The 22,293-nt window shown below is 33.2% G+C and overlaps 1 protein-coding gene across 1 annotated transcript in view; it reads right to left on the bottom strand.

The window, feature by feature from the left end:
- Positions 1-17,203, bottom strand: part of LOC129220686 (uncharacterized) — a 43,925-nt gene extending 26,722 nt beyond the window's left edge. Inside the window, exons 1-4 of the mRNA XM_054855116.1 lie at positions 17,158-17,203; positions 15,953-15,976; positions 7,216-7,293; positions 4,584-4,668 (exon numbers count right to left, since the gene is read on the bottom strand). Coding sequence (XP_054711091.1) covers positions 4,584-4,668; positions 7,216-7,293; positions 15,953-15,976; positions 17,158-17,203 — 233 coding nt within the window. The remainder of the gene's footprint in view (positions 1-4,583; positions 4,669-7,215; positions 7,294-15,952; positions 15,977-17,157) is intronic.
- Positions 17,204-22,293: the final 5,090 nt, after the last annotated feature.

The following is a 22,293-nucleotide window of genomic DNA, read 5'->3' as shown; positions in this document are numbered from 1 at the left end:
CTTTTTCAATCCGAACTTCACAAAGTGTACTTGATTATTTCACTATCTGATAAGGAAAGTTATGATTCATTTCGTCCCTTACCCCTGCACCAACTTTCAATTTTGGATGGAGGAAAAAAATAGTTTGCCCCAAGATCACAGCAAAATAGGAGTGTTTCCCCCCCGTGTTGTTTCATTCTTTCAACACTAAACTAAAAATAAATCTAAGTATCAGGTGATATGTCTGTCCGCATAAAACTAACTGTCTTTCTACAACATTTAGAGTGCAGCTGTTTTTTCTTTTCTTTAATGCTAGTTTTCTTTTACTTTCACTTGTAAACGAGAGCAATGCAGCAAGATCTATTTATGCATATAGGGGCATTCCAAGGTATTTTTGACATTTATGTAGAGTCCGTAAGGTGACCTTTTTTGCAATAACTTTTTAATTTACAGTTTGATTTGCAAATTATTTTAATTTGAGCTGGTGTGTTGGTAGGAAAAGATCAAAATAAAATAATATGCTAATCAAACAGTAAATTAAAAAGTTTATGGCAAAAAAGGTTATGTTACGGACTCTACATAAATGTCAAAAATACCTTGGAATGCCCCTATATTAAAAGCAGTTATAGATCAAACAAATTTTGCTAATTTGAGCATAACCTTCCATGTAGTTATGTTTCATTCCAGATTGCCCCCCCTCCCCCTACCGTCCCACTTTCTGAAAGGAAAAAAAGGTGCAAATAAATGGTTCTCTTCAGTTTTTCTGACTTTTAGTTTTTATGATCCCCTCCCCCCCCCCCCCATTTATAAACTTTAGTCACTAATGACGTTGAGCAGCCTGCGTCCCAGTTTATTATGTTTATAACTCTTACGTGCCGGCTTTTTTTTTTAAAAAAAATACAGTTTTGAAAAGAAAAAACAAGATAAAAAGTGGTTGTGTGGCGGAGGGGGGGGGGGGGTACTAATCTACAAAGTCATGTCAGTTCATTTCAAGCATAGTCATGATCAATTACTACTTACTAGACCATCCCCAGTAAAAAGAACCCCATATTTAACTAGTTAGAATTTGAAAAATGTCATTATTTCATAAGTCAAATTTTATTTAAAAATTCATAAAAATATGATCTCATTGAGATCCCAACTTGAAACTTTGCACAAATGAAGATAAAATACACACAAATTTTCGAGAATTTTTTAAAAACAAATTCATTATACCTTTTCTCTCTGAGAAATATAAATTTAAAAATTAAATTTTATTTTTTAAAAATTAAAATTTTTTTTAATTAGTCATGTTGCATATCCCATTAAACAGCAACTAATGTACTTTAAAATGCTTTTTACAAAAGCTTTCTATCTATATTTGGTGCTGAGTTATAGTCCATTTTATGTTCAAGCATCCATGAAAAAAAGCGGGTTTTTTTGAAAAATCAAAGTGTCATAAATAAAAAAATAATAGAGATAAAAATTTAAAAATTTGGACTTTTGATTACCTTAAAGGGTACAATCGATGAGCCAAATTTCGAAGGAATACAAAAAGGTGAGGGAAAAAACTTTGGAGCTTTTCATTGCACTTGTCCCACCTAAGCTCCTTACCAGTTTTTTGACAGGCAAACATCATCTTCCGCTATAGTTCCCTCTTTTTCACAACAATACTCCAAGTCTAACCACATTCCTCACCTAATGTTCCTCTGATAATATCGTGAACTCTTTGCTATGACTAAGTTAGGCAAACAAAAAACTTTTTCTGTAGGGGATTAAGATCAATTGAGGCAGTGAGAAGAAAAGGGATGTAAGTAAGTGGACATTTTCAGGTTTTGAGTAAAACGCGTTTAAAGTTTCAGTCTTAGGTAGGCTTTCATTGAAATTTTTTTTCTAAATCATGCTGTATAGCAGCAACTACCAAGGCTACTAGTACCATCTCTTGTCCCAAGACAGAGGAGAGGTTCACCCCTACCATGTTTACTGGTAATCTCCAAAATTTTTCATTTTGCCACTTACATCCCTTTGATTCTTGCTGCCTCAATTTATTCTGAAATTGAAAAGTAGCTTGATTCTCAATTTGCAAGAAATTTTCTCTTTCTAAATTTACTGTAGCCACTTTCTGGTAGAATTGTGATTTTAAGGCAGCAGTCAGTGTTTCGAGGAAATTTTTTTACGAGATAAACTTTATATACATGTTATAGATTCCTTTACAACAGTCAACAGAAAAATCAACGAAATGTACACAAAATCAAAAAAGTTATTACCAAAAATAATCTCTCTCTTCCCATACTATGGGCAAATAAAAACATTATTTTTTTTAGTTTGTTTATTGCTGAGTATAACAGTTGATACAATATTTGTCTTATTTTTATCCTAAAATAAGAGAAATATCATGTGGTAAAAAAAACATTTATTGTAGAAAAAGTTCTAAACAAGTTTGGATTAAAAAAAAAAAACACTTCCCTTGTTTGCAAGAAGACTGCCACAATATGAAATTTTCTAATATTAACCACTGGAGAGCACAGCAAACTTACTTTTTTCTTAATGCAAATTGCCTGAAGAGTTCAACTTCAAACCCCTGTAAAATTTCATTTCTTTGTTTTGTGGCACCGTTCTTACAAATGAGCAATATATAGCAAACCTACAGCTATAGCAATCACTTTAGCCACTTTAGAGTTTGCAAAAACGAGGTTCGACTGAACAACTTCAGGACTCGAATCTTCAGGGAAAAAAAGTATTTATACCATAGAATATATTATTTTATGTATCTTTAGAACAGCATCAAAACTGACTGCTAGTGACAAGAGTTAGGGGACAGGATCACTTACACTATGGGATTAAGTTTATAGCATTGAGAATTTAATTAATTTATTTAAATTTATGATACGGGATATGAAAGCTAACAATATTCAATGCTAACAATATTCAATTCGGTGCTTCCACCATTAATCAGTTACTTTTAAAAATTACAAACTTTTTTTTTTTATAATTTAAAATAACATTTACATATATAAGTGCTAATGATCAAATGTGTTTTGCTTAAAAAAAAGAAAAAAATAATAAGCTACTAACTTTAGGCCACTACTTTAGGCTTTCATCCACTTATTTTTTCCCTTTCTGATCCTGATGAGATAATTATTTTAATAGAAAATGGATCCATTGGAATCCATCAGGAATTCTACAAAATAGTTAGATTTGGACTACTGTGATAACATGTACTAAAATAATTTTCAGTGAAACTCATGCTCAAATATGCTCACTATTTCATTTACACAGTTCAGCAGTAACAAAATTAAAATAGATTTTTTCCAGCTTTATTTGACAAATTACCAAACAATTTATCTGAAGATTAAGATACCCAGATAAGATTTATCTCAATAAATCTTATCTGGGTACTTTAATAAATCAGGATTTCAAGTTTAGTCAACAGTGCAGAATTGCAAGCAACAAAGTCAACAGAATGCTTGGGTTTATCAATAGATATATTTCAAACAATTCTAAGAAGATCCTTCTGCCTTTATATAAGAGCCTTTAGTAAGCCCTCATTTGCAGTATGCTGTTCAGTTTTGGTCTCCTTATCTCAGGAAAGATATTTCTGTATTGAAAAGGGTTCAAAGAAGGGTTACTAGACTAGTAAGGGGGCTTTCAGATTTAGACTATGATAACAGACTTAATATGTATAGCCTGGAGCAAAGGAAAGTCAGAGGGGACATGATTCAGTAGTTTAAATTTATCAAAATGAAAGATGTTAACGGGTTAAATTTTTGTACAGAAAGCAGGAGGAAGGGTCATTGTTTTAAGCTATTCAAATCTCAAGCTAACCTGGAAATTAGGAAAAAAAAATTACTTCTTTAGTAGGGTCGTGGGCATTTGGAATAGCTTACCGGAAGAGGTGGTAACAAGCAAGGGGGTGGATAGCTTTACGAGGGCCATCAATCTTCATTGGTTACTTATAAACTGACTAGGACCAGCCTAGCTCGGCCCAGAGCTGATTGCTGGGCATCGCATTTGTATAAATAATTCTTAGGTTTTTTTCTACATAAAAAAATTTAGAGGTTCAACTTAATATTTGAAATAAAAAGATTCAAAGTAATTTATCACAATATCAAATCAATAAAATTTTGGGACACACTGAATATACTAGCTATTGACAAATCATGATTTTAATATAATTCTCAATTCTGCTAATAGTCATAGCTGAAAATTAATAAAAAGATATAAAACAATAAGTTTAATATAAATAAATAATATCAATTAAGTTAAATTATACATTGAGCATAAAAAATATAAGTTAATGTATAGATATGTATTTGCTTTGAGAATTGATGGGAGAAATTTTCTTCACACGTGAAATTTAAAAAAACACACGAATTTTAGAGACGAACTAACACCACTACCTTCTCATTGTCAAATAACTTTAAGAGGGGTGCCCCATTCACAAAAAGCAAGAGCACATCCTTACCCACATACCATGAAGACACCCCCCCCCCCCGAGCTAGAGCCCCCAAAAAGAAAAATATCCCTCAAACCAACCCTCCTAAAAATTTCAATGGTGCACCATGAGCCCTCCTTCCCAGGTAGGCCTCCCTGACTTTAAAAGATAAAACAATTTTCAGTCGTACCTGTATTGATCTCGTACTTCATACAGATGATGAATCCAAAACCAATAATCTTTTCTCATCAAGCCGAATGGTGTTGATGTTGCAACTATACAGAAAAAGTGTAGAATAGATCAAGTTGCAAAAATCAGTATTAATTTCACAAAAAAATAAATTAATGTATGCTTCATACTTTCATATTTTTTAACACAAGTGTACAAGTGCCTACAAGAGAGAGAAAGAAGAAATGGTCGTTTTTCATCAAAAAAAGAATATATAGAGATAGATATAACATAGTAGATATAAGATATGTAGTTTCCCAAACATTCTATTTCCAAATCAAAATAAAGAAAATATCACACATTAAATCTGGAACATTAACGAGGATTTAATTTTAATAGTCCTTTTTCCCTGAGAAATAGCAGGTATTCAATGCAATTAAACCGTTAGTTCTTTAATAAAAAATATTATTGTAAAAGATTGCTTGCAAAACTTGGTTTTATTTTAATCAAAAATTATCGTTATAATTACTATTGCTGTTGTTAAAAAGCTCCATTTTTAAATATTGATGAAGAAATAAACTATAAAATTAACATTATTAAAGATCTACATTTTTAAACAAATGTTTTGAAGTTACAATAACTACAAATGCAAGCAGCAGTAGTATATTTGAGTCTTCTTTAATATTTAGCCTCTTTTATTTCTTTAAATAATAGTGACATCATATGGCGAGTCATTGCAAGTTTTGAAAAAAGAAATGCAGTTTGCTGGTCAGAGTCAGAGGATGAATAAAGGCTAAATTAAATTTTTATGGAAAAATTGTTTTGCTCCAGAGATATTTGAGTCAACTTGGCAAGCAGTCAGAAAAAAAACTAGGATAAAGTCAAAGATCACTTTGGCCAGAAATTAACCGTTGATAATCAAATTCATAATTTTACATTGAACGAAACAAAGCATAACTGTGCATAGGTTAAACATTTTAAATCACTCAATTTTTGATTGCACTTTGAAAAATTTAACATTTATTCCAACAACAAGTAAACTACCACCTTAGAAGCAAAATATACTAAATGTTACAAGTACACCCTCTTAACTAGCAACTTCTTTTCAACATTTGGAGAACAGAATTGTTGTTTCAAAAGAAAAGTTTGAAATGATATTCAAGAGTACGGCGCCAATAAAAAAAAAAACTTTTTTTTACAGGTTTACCTTATCAGTGGCGTAGCTAGACCCGACTTTCGGGGGGGGGGTTACTTCTTTTATATATATATATATATATATATATATATATATATATATATATATATATATATATATATATATATATATATATATGTATAATCGCTTGGAATTTTTTCCTTTTCTTCTTTTTTTTTCTTTCTCTTCTCTCTTCTTTTTCTCTTTTTTCTTGAGACTAACTTTTCGGGGGGGGTTTTGTCCCCAAAACCCCCCCCTTAGCTACGCCCCTGTACCTTATAGTTTACAGGTGATGTCTCATACTACATATGGATAAATTTATTTGTTACCTCTAAACTAGGGATGCACTGATTAATTAGCAGTAATCAGCAATTGGCCAGAATTATTTATTATTGGCCTCTTTTTATCAATGAACTGTTCGAAAAACTACTTTTTACTTGAAATTTTTTAAAGTATGCCTAAAACAAGAAACTAAGCAGAGTAAGCTTATTATCAAACAAAAATAATATATAATAATTTTCTATAACATTAATAATATGTAATAATAAAAATTTTGAAAAAACTGAATTTAAAAAAGTTAATTCATACTATTTTCAAAGATATTTAGTGAATTAATGCATATTTTAAAAAAATTTTGAGAGATAGTTGCATTGCATGTCTGTCGGTTCTTCTTTTCCTCTTAAACATTTTGAGAGAGTACTTGGTTTATTTATTTTTTTTGCTTGTAATTGAGTTTACTGTTCATGTAATTTATGTGGATAATTACCACAAATATTGACAAAAAAAATTTTCTTTTAAAATTACTTTTTTCCATTCAACAAGAATTTTAGTATTATTCTTTCAATTTTTTAAAAATCTTTTAAATTTCATTTAAAAAATTGATGGCTAAAGCAATGTTTTTTTAAAATTAATTTTTCTATTTTGTATTGATATGCAGTGTACACATATATATCATTTTGTACATGTTTCATGCATCAATACTTTTCTTCATACCCCATTTGCACCCATACAATTTTCGTAAGGACTATAAATCCTAGGCTTAATAATAAAAAAGTCACAACTTAATTAAAAGTGTACTGACCACAGACTACCAACTAATTGAACATTTGAATTTCCATGCTTAGTTAACAATGTAATTTATTAAAAATTAAAAAAAAAAGCTTACAGAATGAATTAAAATTTCAAATGATTATTTTCAATAGAAATTTGGAAATAGGAGAAAAAAAAATCATCAGTCAAAGAAAAAAAACTATGTGTTGAATAACTCTAAAAAATATTGAAATTGTTAAACAAAAAAAAAAAAAAAAAACTGGTGGAGAAATTGTACCAACCAAGTATTTAACAAAAATAACACAGAAATCATGCTGCACAAAACATTCAAAAACGTCACATTTGATGTTCAAAATGAAAGATGAAATGTGTTAAGAATATTTAATCAAAATACAGAAACGATAGAAACCTTTTAATCCTTTTCGGAAAATCTCTTCTAAAGTTGTGCAAAGATTTTGAAGTTCCGTATGATGATCTCTGACTTCTGGTTGAGTAAAATCTTTTGCGTAAGTTATACACTTCCCCTAGTTGAAAAAGTGATAAAAAAAATATATGTGCGTGAAAATTAACTTGTAAGGGATACAAAATGTGCATAATTTTCTGGGGGCGAACCCCCCCCCCCTCATCATGGAGTGAATATTATACCCAGGATTAGGTTCATATTGTCAATACTTAGACCAAGTAGTAACTTCCTCTCAAACCAAAAAACAGAACCTGATTATCTTTCCCTGTGTTTGAGATACGATTGAAATAGTTAAGGAGCCATCAATTTCATACATTGCTTTACTTTTTTGACATTGTAACGGGAGATCAAGTTATATAAAAAGCATTCATAGTTTTTATTTATTTTGTACATTAGCCAACTTAAAATTTTGTTATAACACAAATGTAGTTGTTTTGGAAAACTGTATGAATTTTATATTTACATAGAACATTAAAACTTCTTTTTAACACATTTGTCGGGGGGGGGGGGGGTTACACTGCAAATCTTACTCCGGGTGTCCCCCAAGCTAAGTATGGTTTTGACTATAACAAGATATAATCCTTCTTTGACGTACAAAAAACAATCGAAAATAAAGCGTTTATAGCAATATGCTAAAGGAAACTGCAGCTTTCTGAAATTTACACACTGTTTAACGAAACAGGATTTATTTAATTACATTATAATTACTGCACAGATTTTTTTTTTCTTTTTAAATTTAGTTTCAAATCAGTGGGTGGTTGCTGTGTATCATTCTCCTGTGGGCTTTTGTATATCTTGAAAACAACCGCTAATAAAAAATTTCATTTACATATTTGTTTGTTTTGATCCAAAATTAGTAAGAATTGACTATTTAAAACCAGAATGCAGACAAAAAGTGCCTTTTGTTCAGTAGTGTAATTTTCAATTGCACTCTTATTTTAAGTGAAGTGGGCAGCTAAGCAGGGGAGCCCACCGAGGGGGGTTCATGGCGCAGACTGCGACATTGAAATTTTTAGAGGGGATTGTTTTAAGGGGTATTTTTCTCATTGGGGGGGTGTTTTTGGCGGGTCTTTACGATATTTGGGGGGACGCACCTTTGATCATAGGGGGGGGGAGTGAGTACCCCTGACTTAAGTTTCATCTCGTGTTTATAAAAATAAGATAACCTATTTAGTGCAGTTGGAGCAAAATATGCATGAAAAGATAAACTGTTCAGTTAAATTTGTTAGTTAAACACAGGTAAAGTCAGGGCCGATCCTAGGGTGTCGGCCGCCCGTGTGCAAAGACCTAATGTGCCGCCCCTCAAGAGTAATTTGCATATTTTGACTAATCTTTAACGTGAATATAAATCTTTCTTCAAATTTCTATACCAAGTTCTAATTAAAAAAAAAAAAAAAGAAAACAGAAGACTGATGAACTTATAAGCAGCGGCGTAGCGTAGATTTCTGCCGCCCGGGGCAGGCACCAAATTTGCCGCCCCTCTTATTCTCCTGCTAAACACCCTCTCCCCCCCCCCAAAAAAAAAGAAAAAATGACATATTTAGTATTTTACAGAGTGAAAGCAATATTTTATCACCCAAAACATGTTTTAAATTTTAATATAATACGTCAACAGAAAATGTTGTTGATCGAAATATTTTTAAAAAACTATTGCATTATGAGCGTTAAATATTTTCCTTAAATTAAAACATTTTATACCTGATCAAAAACTGTATATACTGGTAGAAATTTTGAAACCTTTTATTGGAAAGAGAAAGAAACAAAAATATGACTATAAATTACCTGATACACATATTTATGCTTGAAAATTTTTTTTCTTCTTAACTTAAACTATTTTTTTTTCTACTTTTCATCAACGGAAAATTTTTAACAACACTATCAATGTCGATTGTATCAGTCTGTTCTGTAAAATGTTATATAAAATGTCGTTATATAAAATGACCCCCTGAATCCATATATGATCACCGTTTCCCCCTACTCATCCCATTTTGGAGTTTTGGAAATAGTGTCACTTCCTCCCCCTCCCCCCTTTTTTTGTTTTAAAGCCGTTATTTTTTTATTTATTTATTTATTTTTTTTTTTTTTTTGGAGCAGACGAGGGCATTATGTTTACCGTTAACATTCTTCCGAGGGACAAGAGAAAATAAAAGTTAAACGAGCTGATGTGTGAATCACATGACTTCCTTTTATTCCAATTTCATGTCATTTTCCCATTATTGGTAATTTTAATGTGATTTAATAGTTTACTCTGTAAATATTTCCTACAGTGGCCAAATTGAAACCAGATTTAAAACTTAAAAAAAATCGCCAAATTTGTCACCAAGTTAGCGACAAAACTTGGCGATCAAAAGACTGGCGATATATCGCCAAGTGTTCGCCAAATTATAACACCACTTGAGTTTACATCAAAATTATCAATGATTTCCCCCAAAAGGGGGCAAAAGACCCCCTTAAGAACATCTGAATGCAACCAAAAGGGGAGGTGCACAACTAGATCCCACTAGGAGTCTACGTACAAAATTTCAACTTTCTAGGACATACCGTTCTTGAGTTATGCGACATACATACGCACATACACACATCCGCACATACGTACATACGCACATACATACATACGTACGTACAGACGTCACGAAAAAATTCGTTGTAACTAACTCGGGAATCGTCAAAATGAATATTTCGGGTGTCTATACGTTCTTAGGCACTTATCCATGTGGTCGATTTGAAAAAAAAAAAAAAACTCAACATTCATTCGGGGGTGAGCAAAATGGAAATTAAGGTTGATTTTTGAGTGAAAATTCTTTCGGGAAAATAATACTTAAGTAAAAAAAAAAAAAGTAAGAAAAAAGAAATCGTTTGTTTTTCCCCTGTTGCCAAAAAATAATTTTGAAAATGAATTACTGTACTTTCAAAAATAAATAAAAATAATGTGATTCAATGATTAACTCTCTAAATATTTCCATCGGTGGCCAAGTTAATACCAAGTTATTTAAAAAAAAAAAAATCGTCGCCAAGTTGGCGAAAAAACTTGGCGACCAAAAGCTTGGCGATACGTCACCAAGTGTTTACCAAATTATAACACCACTTAAGTTTGCATTGATATTAACAATGATTTCCCCCCAAAAAGGTGCAAAAGACCCCCTTAGGAACATCCGAAAGCAACCAAAAGGGGAGGTGCACAACTAGACCCCACTACGAGTCTATGTACCAAATTTCAACTTTCTAGGACATACCATTTTTGAGTTATGCGAGATACATACGCACATACGCACATACATACAGACGTCACGAGAAAAGTCGTTGTAATTACCTCGGTGATGGTCAAAATGGATATTTCGCGTGTCTATACATTCTTAGGCACTTTTCCGCATGTGGTCGAATCGAAAAAAAACTCAACATTCATTTGGGGGTGAGCAAAATGGAAATTAAGGGCGATTTTTGAGTGAAAATTTTTTCGCGAATACAATACTTCCTTTTTTGTAAAAGGAAGTAAAAAGATGAACACTTGTCGCAAGGAGGGACCTTCAAAGTGGTACCTAAAATACCCTGAAATATTTAAAAAATCATCAAAACGATCTTTTTTTCTTTTTTTCCATGATTTGTTTTCAATGCACTTTTTGACGCAAAATCAAAGAAACCGGATTCATTTCTATGAGCTCCATGTCCAAAAAAATGTGCACCTTAAAAAAAAAGTAAATAGGTAAATAAATAAATAATTAAGCATTATTATCTTCTTCTTTATGTAAATAAAACACCAAGTCCAAATTAATAAGTCCGGGGCAAACTCGGGAAAATACCAGACCGGTTTCGTTACAATTTTCAGTTTGCCTAGGTTAGTGCTGGGAAGGTTTATATACACCTTTTCAAAAAAAAAAAAAGTCGATGCATAATTCTTTTTTTATTCGAAATTAACGTTTTGGACCCAAAAACGAATCTTTCTCCCAAGGGCGGACTGGGTCGCCTAAGAGTGGGCCAACCTTGACTCCCAAACGGGAGGGCGCAAAAAAAAAAAAAAAAAAAGGTGCACAGATTTCAGGGCGCAAAAAGAAACAGGCGCACAGGTTAGGGGGGCAAAGAAAAAAGGGGAGGGAAACGGGGGCGGTCAGGTTTGAGAGCGCAGGAAAAAAAAAAGACGCTTATGATCAAGGACGTTAAAATAACCACAGGTGCATAAGGTTTTTGGAAACACGTGGAGGCTCGCTCACGAAGTTAGTTAAAGGCAATGATAAGGGATGTTCCCATATGGATCTACTCCATATATACGCCGTATACTCTCAAATATTTTTTGACATATAGCGTATACCTTCAAGCTTCAAATATTTTCATATAACGAAATATTGTGTACATGATCGCATACACATATTGTATGCAATGGATTACTGGGAGTAAACCCTCCGAAAAATTGATGAGAACATCACTGGCAAGGACTGTTTGCAGGGGCGGGCTGGCCTGCGGGCCGATGGTCCCTCAAAAGTCCTCTGTACGCCTTCGTTTTTTTTTTTGGCACCCTCAAACTTATGAGACTTTTTTTATTTCTTTCTTGTTAGCTTTTTTTTTTGTGCTGTTGAACCTGTGCACTTTTTTTTTCACCCTAAAAACCTTTGCACCCTTGAACCTCAGCTCTTTCGTTTCTTTCTTTCTTTTTTTTTTTATTGTGCTCTCGAACCTGTGCGACTTTTTTTTATCTTTTTTTGCTCCCTCGAACGCGTGTGCCTCCGTTTTTTCTTTTTCTTTTTTTCCCCACCCTTGAACCTGTGCACCTTTGCCGCTTCTTGTTTCGTCCTTAAACCTCTGTGCACCCACGTTTTTTTTTTCCTTGCTCCCTCAAACCTATGAGCATCCTTTTTATTTTATGCCTTGTTAAAAGGACAAACTTTTGCAGCCATGATTAGAAAACGTTTGCGTTCATTCAAGATTTAACTTAAGCATAAAACTTAAGTCTACGAACTCCACCTTCCACCAGCCTCCACGAACGAGACCAAATCTGGGTAGTGACGTCTATGCCCTACACACACACCGACGTGCCTAAACGCACACACACACATCTGCACACACACGTGGATCTTGATTCCAAAAAACATAATTTGAATGCAAGACGTAAAAAATTCAAATCTTTTAAGCCTTTATATTATTTTATCTGCGTCCTCAAATGTGCACGCCTTCGTTTTTTTTTTTTATTTTTTTTTTTTATTTGTATTTTTTTTATACTTCCTCTAACCAGCTGTGCGCCTTCGTGTTTATTTATTGTTATTTTTTTTTAATTAATTAATTTATTTTTTTGCGTCCTTTGGTAGTCGAGGTTGGCGCTCTCTTGGGGGGACCCCCTCAGCCCACCCCAAACTGCTTGTCGATCTTTGTGATATTTGTAATCCTCTTCAACAAGGTTGAACTCTCCCTTCTCGTCTTCCTATGTCAGCTCCAGTGATAAATAATCCGCATACATGTTAGTGTCCGGTATTTCATGCTCGTGGTTCAACGAGAAAAATTTCCTGAGACAATATAGAACTGAAGAGTCAAAAAAATGTTTTTGATGTTGATTTAGTGAGGCAAAATTCGCCATTCCTAGCTAAGTGCCGTCTTTAAAAAAATAAATAAATAAATGAATAAAAATAAAAACACTTTTTTAACTTTAGTGTAGTGTTACAGAATTTGCCGCCCCTAGCAATGTGTCGCCCGGGGCGAGTGCCCCCCCCCCCCTACGCTACGCCACTGCTTATAAGAAGGAAGAAAAGTTTTATAGTAAGAAATTCTTTAGGTACAATTTATATCTTTTAAGAAAGTAATAGATGCCAAAATTTATTGGTAGTAAAAAGGCATTTTATAGCCTCTCTTCAGTGACATCAGAGGAAGAATGGAGGAGGGGGGATTGCTCCAAGAAGATTATCGAAATTGGCGTATGAAAAATAGTTTTAGTTCATCTTTGGTTGTGTTCGGTTGCAAGGACAAAAGAGTCAGGTATATTCAAGGTGCATGGAGAAATTTTCAAAATTGACGTCAAGTATCGCAGTTTTAGGAACTTTTTCGAGACTTCAGGGGAAAGTAATGTTGGAGCTCTTTCCTAAAATTCTTTTAAAATTGAAATCAACTTGAAGCTATTTTTGGTGAGCGTAGCTTAGGAAGGATCGCACTCTTCCCGAAATTTTTCCGAAACTGAAGTTTTAAACACGCAATTTTGGGTTACCTTTGTTGACGTTGCTAGGGGAAGGGAGATTCAATCGTCTCCCATCGAAACTTTTCGAAATTGAAGTTTAAAACGAAAATTTTGGCTGTCTTTGCTTACGGTAGGGGATCTGGCGGCCTTCCTCTGGGTGTTTCTCGGCCTTATTGTTTCAAAAACCCATTGTTGGCTATGTTTGAAAATGATAGGGGTAACATGAAAATGTTCTGAACCGAAATATTTTTCGGAACTAAAATCCATTTTGGGCTATTTTTGGGAAGGAAGGGTTTTGGGGCTCCCAAGCGGATATTTCTGAAAGCGCTATTATATATTATCTTTGGTGACGTTAACGAAACTGGGAAGTTTCGGTGTATCTTTCGGATATTTTTCAATATTAATATCTAAAAATACAACTATTGACCTTTTGTCCCCCTTACCTCGACCATTGATGGGTATGCCCTAGCACCGTGAAAAGTTACATAAGCCAGGCAGTTCTAATCCGGAATTTCTTAGAAATTCAAGTCCCAAAATCATATTTTAAGCATTGTTTGAGAACTATGAGACTAAGAGCGGGCGGGGGTTCAGTGTGTCCTCACGAACTGTTTTTTGAAACTGAAGTCAATTTCAGGCTAGTTTAGGCAGGAAGGGTACTGTGGCTCCACGGAACCGTCTAAAAACGAAATTTTGAGGTGTATGGTGATAGGGTTGGAGAAAAGGGGGATCCCGGGTCCTCCTCCGAAAGTTCTTGAAACTGATGTTTGAAAAACGCAATTTTAGTTTGTTTTTCAATACGTTAAGTGAGAGTAGGTGAGATTAAAAGCCTCTCTAAAGACGCTAATTGAGACTGTCTTTGGTAGTAATGTTTGGGAATGGATTTTGGGGCAATCCATCGCAAAAATTTCGAAAAAGAAATCCGAAAAATGTCATTAAACAGTTTTTGATGACATTAGGAAAAGCTGTTCTCTGAAAACACATTTTGGATTTTAGAGCCAACATTTTTAGTCTATGTTTGATTAAGTTAAGGTGGAAGGGGTGAATCAGAGACTTAATTGGGTCCTTAAGATCGGTGGTTCAACCAGCGAAAGTTTCCGAAATTTAAGTCCTAGAAACTCAATTTTAAGCCTTCTTTAGTCTCGTCAAGGAGGTCATGGCATCCTTTTGAATCTTCGTTTTGGAGTTACATTTAAATTTGCTAACCGGTGCTAGAGCCCTGTCCTCTTACCTGATCAGAAACCGGGCAGTTCATTCGGGATCTTAATTAGAAAAAATTACCGTAAAGGGGGAAAATTACAAAATTTTAGTTCGTCATTCAAATATGTTTGACTCCCAGGGGAGTCGCAATTTTCCACTTTCTCTCCTCGCACCCACGATTGTTGAACACAGAATTTACTGTTTGAAATGCTTGTCAGAGTATCTCATCAGTATAGCTTTTTTTAATATATAAATGAAATATGTCTTCATTGTTTAGGTCTATAAAAGTTTGGGGGGTAAACATTTGTGGCCGCCCTCGGTGCTCCTTTTAGAAGGCACCCTTTCATGCTTCAGGAGGGGAGCCATATCCCTCATTTCACCTCCCCTGTATCCATACCTGATTAACAGTTTTTTCACAAATTTTGCAACCAAATGTGTAAAGAGTAGATGTTAATGGACAATAAACCAACAAAATGTTCCCTAACATTCTATTTTTCTTAAACTATGCTATGCTGTCGTGAAATCGATACTTACGTACTTTGATAATTGAACATTTAAAATTCAGCATATTTATTCGACTTATTATAAGTTATCTTGTGAGAAATTCTTGAGGAATTTTGATTGATTATAAGAACTATATGACGCGGCCCGCGGCCGCCCCTTGCTTTGGCCGCCCTTGTGCGGTGCACACCCTGCACACCTGCTAGGATCGGCCCTGGGTAAAGTTGTTAGTTAAAGACATGTTGTTTATTCACACGTAAAGTTTCATTAAGACTGAGGTTTTGAATAATGTAACTGCACATTTTAGAGCATTTTTATTCCTGTTGATTTGCATCATTTTAAAAACTGAAAATACCTCACTTTGATCTTTTACAAAATAAGGTTTTTTACTTTGTTTTACAAAAAAAAAGAAGTATTGTATTCGCAAAAAATTTTCACTCAAAAATCTACCTTAATTTCCATTTTACTCACCCCTGAATGAATGCTGAGTTTTTTTTTCCAACTCGACCACACGTGGATAAGTGCCTAAGAATGTATAGACACGCGAAATATCCATTTTGATGATTCCCGAGTTAATTACAACGAGTGACGTCTGTATGTATGTGCGTATATATGTTGCGTAAATTTGTTACATAGACTCCTAGTGGGGTCTAGTTGTGCACCTCCCCTTTTGGTTGCATTGGAATGTTTCTAAAAGGGTCTTTTGCCCCTTTTTGGGGGGAAATCATTGTTATTTTTGATGTAAACTCAAATGGCGTTATAATTTGATGGACACTTGGTGATATATCGGCAGTCTTTTGGTAGCCAAGTTTTGTCGCCAACTTGGCTACAAATTTGCCGATTTGTTTTTAAAATCTGCTTTTAATTTGGCCACTGTTGGTGATATTGGAGTAAAAGGAAGTCATGTGATTCACACATCAGCTTGTTTCAGATATTAGGTTCTAAAATAGTTAGTCCTCAGACAGGATTTTATTCAAGACGGGGGTGGGGTTCTTAAGGTTTTAACCCCCCCCCCCTTTCCAAAAAGTTTGGTTTGACATTTGGTTCGCTTATATTTAAAAATTTTCAAAAAATATTGTTCCAAAACGCAAATGTCTTTCCTATGTATATTAATGGCATAAAATGCTTTTAGTGAGTTAAGGTTGGTTTTCATCAATGTACTACCTTTTGCAATGCTCTAAATGAAAGTTTTTAAACCCTTCCCCGAAATTATTTTCTGGTTACTGCCCTGTCCTCAGTATTAACGGGGGAAAAACTCAGTATTTGGCATTATATTCGATTTAGCGGTTCAGTTTGGATGCTGTAATGGACGTAAAATTACATAGCATCTATGGAATAGGGAACAGGACTTCATGCATCAGTCACTATAATAGGAGGTTATTCTAAAGAAAGTTGACTGTATGATAAAATTCAGATTTTTCCAACTTTCCTTGAACAGCGTGTAAATATATGTCAAGTAATGTGTCAAAAAGCACTAGTCAGCCAAAATACTAAGAACGCATTAAGTTAAATATTCTAACCAAATAAAGATAACATGTACACCATGTTGGTTAAATTTCATTTTCTTGTCAATTGTGCAAGTTATAATTCATGTTAAATGGTCAATATTAATGCAGCAGGGGCATGGAAAGTAGGTGCACACAAAAATTTCCAATAAACATTGGATCATAACAAAATTTGGCCATACCCCTCAAAGACAATAAATAATAGATTAAGTATGGCAATTTAAGAGAATGTGAAGGCAGTTACTTGCTCATTTTTTAGGAATTCAATGAATTCGCTCATTTACAAGTAAATCGAAAAAAATAGGGAATTTCATGCGAAGAATTCGATAACAATCTGAAATGACACAAAACTTCAGAAACTATATTTGAAAGAAACTTCAACTTAATATTTAATTAATCAGTGCTTACATAGATTTCTACAGCATGTGAATAGCGATAAAAAATGCTCATTCCATAAAGCTAAAATTTATTTTCAATACTGCATAAAAGTTTAAATCGTAGAAATAAGTAAAAAAGTGGATTTCTGTGACATACTATGCGTACCTTTTAGTTGTTTTAATAGCGGATGACTAACAGACATTCTCCCAAATTACTCTTCAAAGTACAATCTTTTAACATTAATGTTTTGTTATTGCGTTATTTGCATATTTATTCATTTGAAAGAAATATAAGAAATAAAACATTCACTGTTTACATGTCAAATACACGAAAATTGTAACCGGAAATCAAGCGTCAAGCCGGAAACTTCCATTCCGGGAATATAAATTTCCAAAAATAGTGTTAGAAATGAATGTGTAGTTTCGGTTTTATACAGGGAAGTGTCTGCTACTCCTCGATTTTTCTAGCAACCTTTGTAGTAACTTGGCGTGGTTTCATACGTCCTCGATATTTGGCGATCACGTTCGCGTTGTTTATTCCAGTGAGAAACAACTGCGCCTCGTGCTTTTTCGGCATACTTTCCTATATGGATAGTATTTTAAAGATCTAATTATTGTAATTATAGAGGAATGACTATTGAAGTAGGGGCGAATTTTTCCTCATTTGAAAGCTTACAAGACAAATTACGGAAAAAGAGAATTTTGTGCATTTTGATGTGCAAGATTCTGCTAAATTGACGAGTGATGTTCATATTCGACACGTTAAAAACATGGAAATGTCGAATTGGTGTATTACAAATTAAAATACACCAATGTTTTTGGCGGACGAGAGTGCCAAAAAAAGGAAAGAAAACAAAAATGAAAGGAAATCTATAAGTGAGTATAAGTTTTGTGTGTTGACCAGTACACCGAACTGACATATAAGAAATATAATCTAATTTTCTTACAAGTTGCTTCCTCTTTAAAAAATAATACTACGTTGCATGTATAAGCTGTTTTATAAGGTTATAAATAAATACACTGCTCAAAATGTGTCGCAATTCATTAATGACTAAGTTTGCCGATGATAGGTTTTATGAACCGTATTTTAGTCACCACAGAAGATATCTATTGTTTTTGAGACCTCGATTTGGTGTATTTTTAATCAGCATTAATGTAGCTTTCTGTTTGATAATACATTTATTGCATTGACTGACATTTTTTATACTAAGAGCTCCTACAGCTCAACAGGCAATTAAAATAGCAATAGGTAATTATTTTATACTTAATGCCAAATTGCTTCATGTAATATCTTTTCAATAGTGTTTTACAGCTCTTTTACTGTGTGTTATTCTTGTTGCACTGTAATGTTTGTATTATATTCCTGGCTTCTTTTTTCTTTTCATGGCAATGCATTACTGGGCCAGTTTTTGTGAGGCTACTTTTATCTAAATATGGACAGCATCTTGTCGAGTAGATGTAAATGACAGCTAAATCGTTAGTGATTTTGACCTGGAGTTTATTGCAACTATGACGTTAGGCGACTGCAATGGTTTGACGCGCATGAACGAATGAAAAGTACCCAAGGATAATTTGGTAAGGCAAATTTTAATAATTAAGTTTAATTTATGTTTCACAAAAGAACTAGATAAGTGCCCAAAAAAACAGAGTTGAAAACTTCAATTCTTAAAGAATCAAAATATTTATTTAAAAATTGTTGCACCTAGTTAATCTATTACAAAATTGTTTCGCTCGACCTTGCATGTCGATAATATGATTTGATGCGGGTAAAATGTTACAATGTATTTAATATTTCGCTATTGAGGTGTAAATGATGTTTGATGCACTTTTGAATCGATTGGGAGACCTGGAATCCTATTTTCTCAAGTATTAACCTTGAAGTGGCTACTGCTGAAGCACTGATCACAACTAGTGTGTTTATCTTATATGTCTGTGAGCACTCCAGGTTAAAATGCATTGTGTGCAAAGCATTTCCCCGCTTGTTATTTGGTATTCTTGATTTTTTTTCTATGCACAGAAGGCAGAAATTCATATTAATTTATTATAATTGTTCTCCTTTTGGATGCTATTCTATATTGTTCATCTGAGTAAGTAGAAACATGGTGTAATAAACAACAGAAATAAAATAATTTGTTTATGAAAACAGTGAAAACTCATGCATTGCGTACTATTCCATTGTGATGCATTGTAAAATTGTTGCATTTAAGATTTAAATTAAGTTGTTTTTTCCCCCCATAGTTAAAGAAGTATTTTGGGCGTGCAGCTTCAGAAACTGAATTCCTTACTGAATGGTACATGGTAGAGAGATTTGGCTTCATTTACTGTCAGTCATTTCCTCTGCTTGTACTTTTCAGTTTAGCCTGAACCTGAAGAGTAACAACTGAATCAACAGAAGTATGGATCTGTATGATGTTTCAGGGGTTTTCATCTGTAAGAGGTAATCAAGTAGAAAATCATACAACTTTAGTTGTATGTAGTATTTTTAAAGTAGATAAAGTAGTATTTTTACTTATTATCTTAGTAGTATTTTTAAAAGTTGATAAATGACACAAGCCTACATGAACTTTTTCCCATGTATTCTAACTTGTGATTGTTTATTGATTTGTGTTCAAAAAAAGTCAAGCAGAGTAAGCTATTAAAAACAGCATGTTACCTATTAAAACTATTAAATAAATGATTTAATTAGAAATAGATGAGAAATATAATACAGTTGACTATCTAACGACTTTCAGGGGACCACAAAAAAATCGTACTTAAATAGAATGCTTCTAAAACTGCAGTGGAGTATCTGGGGCTATGAAAAGTCATTCAATAGAATGTTGTTAAACAGAACCAACTGCAATTTGATATTTGAAAAAGGAGAAAAAACAATGCATTGTGTATTATTCCAGTATGATTATGATGCATGGCAATATTTGTGCATTTAAGTTTTAAATTAAGTTGTTTTTTCCCCCTCAGTCCAAGAAGTATTTTGCATGTGCAGATGCAAAAACTGAAAATTCCTGACTAAATGGCACATAGTAGAGAGATTTGGCTTCATTTGCTGCATTTCCTCTGCTTATGCTTTTCAATTTAGTTGGAGCCTGAAGAGTAATAAGTGATTCAACAGAAGTATGAATGTGTGTGATATTTCATGAGTTTTAATCTGTAATAAGTAATCAAGGAGGAAATTATTCAACTTTAAAATCATCAAATAACAAGTGTACGTGAATTTTTTTCTTATGTTCTAACTTTTTATTATTCATTGATTTGTGTTATGCAGTTGACTCTAATTCTAATATTTTTTTATCTCATAGATTTCATTGGGTCCCTAACTCTTGAGAAGGCTGTGGTTGCTTCCCGTAACTCAAAGGTTACAGCCGGTTTTTTTCAGGACTTTGAGTACAGTGATTGAGAGTTAACTGTACTATGTAGTATTTTGTCTACACAACTGAGGAGCAAAAGCTAACTCTGTTAGCTTTTGCTAACTGAGCTGTTAGCGAAAGATAACAGCTCAGGCTCATTGATCTCTTGAATTTACAGTGATTGGCATAGCTAACCTAAATTAATTTTTACTGTGTATTTGTTAAGTAATTTTTATACCTTCTGACACCTCTTTACACACCCCTGATGAAAAAGTGTTACGCAATTTTACTCCATATAGAGATGTTTGGAGCTTCTTTAGATCACCTGTTTCTTTCATGTCTTAATATCTCTTACCCCATCTTTGTTAATAGCACCCATAATTTTTGTAAAATAGTTTAAATGAAAATTCAGAAAGTAAATTTTTAAGCTCAATGGAAGACTAAGTAGGAGCATATTCTTGAAGATTTAAAGCTTGGATCCTCCTTTTTCTAGATATTTGCCTAGAAGCTTGTTAAGACATCTTTAAAGGCATCCTACGTAGAACATTGAAGGAACAGTGTGAAGCAGGATAATGGTAGAACTAACGAGACATTGGGGCAAAATATTGAAATTATTCTGTGTAATTTGTCTGCTTGTCATCAAAAAAGGGGTGGAAGTATCTGAAGACATAACATGCCTCATAACAATTCATTTAAGAGGAATTGGTTAATTTTTGAAAGATTTTTACCATATTGTTTGGAGGCTTGCTCCATTTCCCTTGATCAAATTCAATTTGTTAAACAGATATATTTCTGTTTCATTCATGAAGAAATAAAGATTTGATCATTTGAATTGGTACCTACTATGCGTATATTTTTGGAAGCTATAAATAAAGTTCTTGTATCAAATCTCTGTGTCTGTATATTTAATGTTTTCTACCAGATTGTTATAAATTTTCTGCAACCTCTCAAATTAGCTACGATATTTTTAAACAGCTACATCTAGCCATTTCATATAAATCTTAGAAGTGTGGTGGAAAAAAAAAACATTTTAATCATTTGAAGTTTGGTTGCTAATATTGCAAATAAGTGTGGGTTCAGTTATGTTAGGACAAATGATGAGTAAAAGAAATTGTCTCAGACATGCACTGCTCATGGATCCTTCAAGTGTGCATATTAGAGAGGATATGCCTTTCTTTTTCAAATTAATACATGATTTATAATTATTTATCTGTTTTTAGCTGATAGCCCTCACACATTTTCACTTGTTTTAGTTTTAGCCATGATTTCTTAGATTTCAAAATTTTGTTTCTTTCCTCTCTTTTTCAAGATTCTGTCATTTTTTTTTCAAGCATTTGCAGCATAGCACATTCTAGTCAAGAGACCCCACATTAATACAAAGACCACACACAAACTTTGATTTCACAATTTTACTTCAAAACGTATAAATTGTTGTAACTTGAAAAAAAAAAAAAAGGCCCTGGCATTCATTTGAATTTTGACGTCTTGATTTCAAATTATTTTTTCGAAATCACGAAATTGCGATAGGACCCTATTCGTTGAGTTTCTTGTTTCTATGTATAGAATGGAAGTAGAGGACAAATTCACACTCATCATATCATGACCACTGATTTTCTAGGTTAGGTAAAAGGAGGCATATTCTTTAAAAAAAAACTAGTAATTAGGATGAGGTAATAAAGATATGACCAAATTGCACTCGTGCACTTTTCATAAAAATTAAACTTACAACGTATAATGTTATACTTTTATCCTTACCAGAATTAAGTATTTTTAGATGTTTTTCCTGAAAATATTTGATTTTACACAAAAAAAACCCTTTATGCAAAAACTATTTGAGATAAGCCTTGAATGCAGACGATTTGTAACCATGACGCCGAAAATAAGTCTCGCTAAATAGATATTTAAAATATAAAATTTTTATTCGTTTATAAATATTTTGTTAATTCCCT

Source organism: Uloborus diversus, chromosome 4 (assembly GCF_026930045.1).
Source record: "Uloborus diversus isolate 005 chromosome 4, Udiv.v.3.1, whole genome shotgun sequence".
In the NCBI taxonomy this organism is placed as follows: Eukaryota; Metazoa; Arthropoda; class Arachnida; order Araneae; family Uloboridae; genus Uloborus; species Uloborus diversus.
Note: the sequence above shows the minus strand (reverse complement) of the source record. Positions and strands in the feature narration are given on the sequence as shown.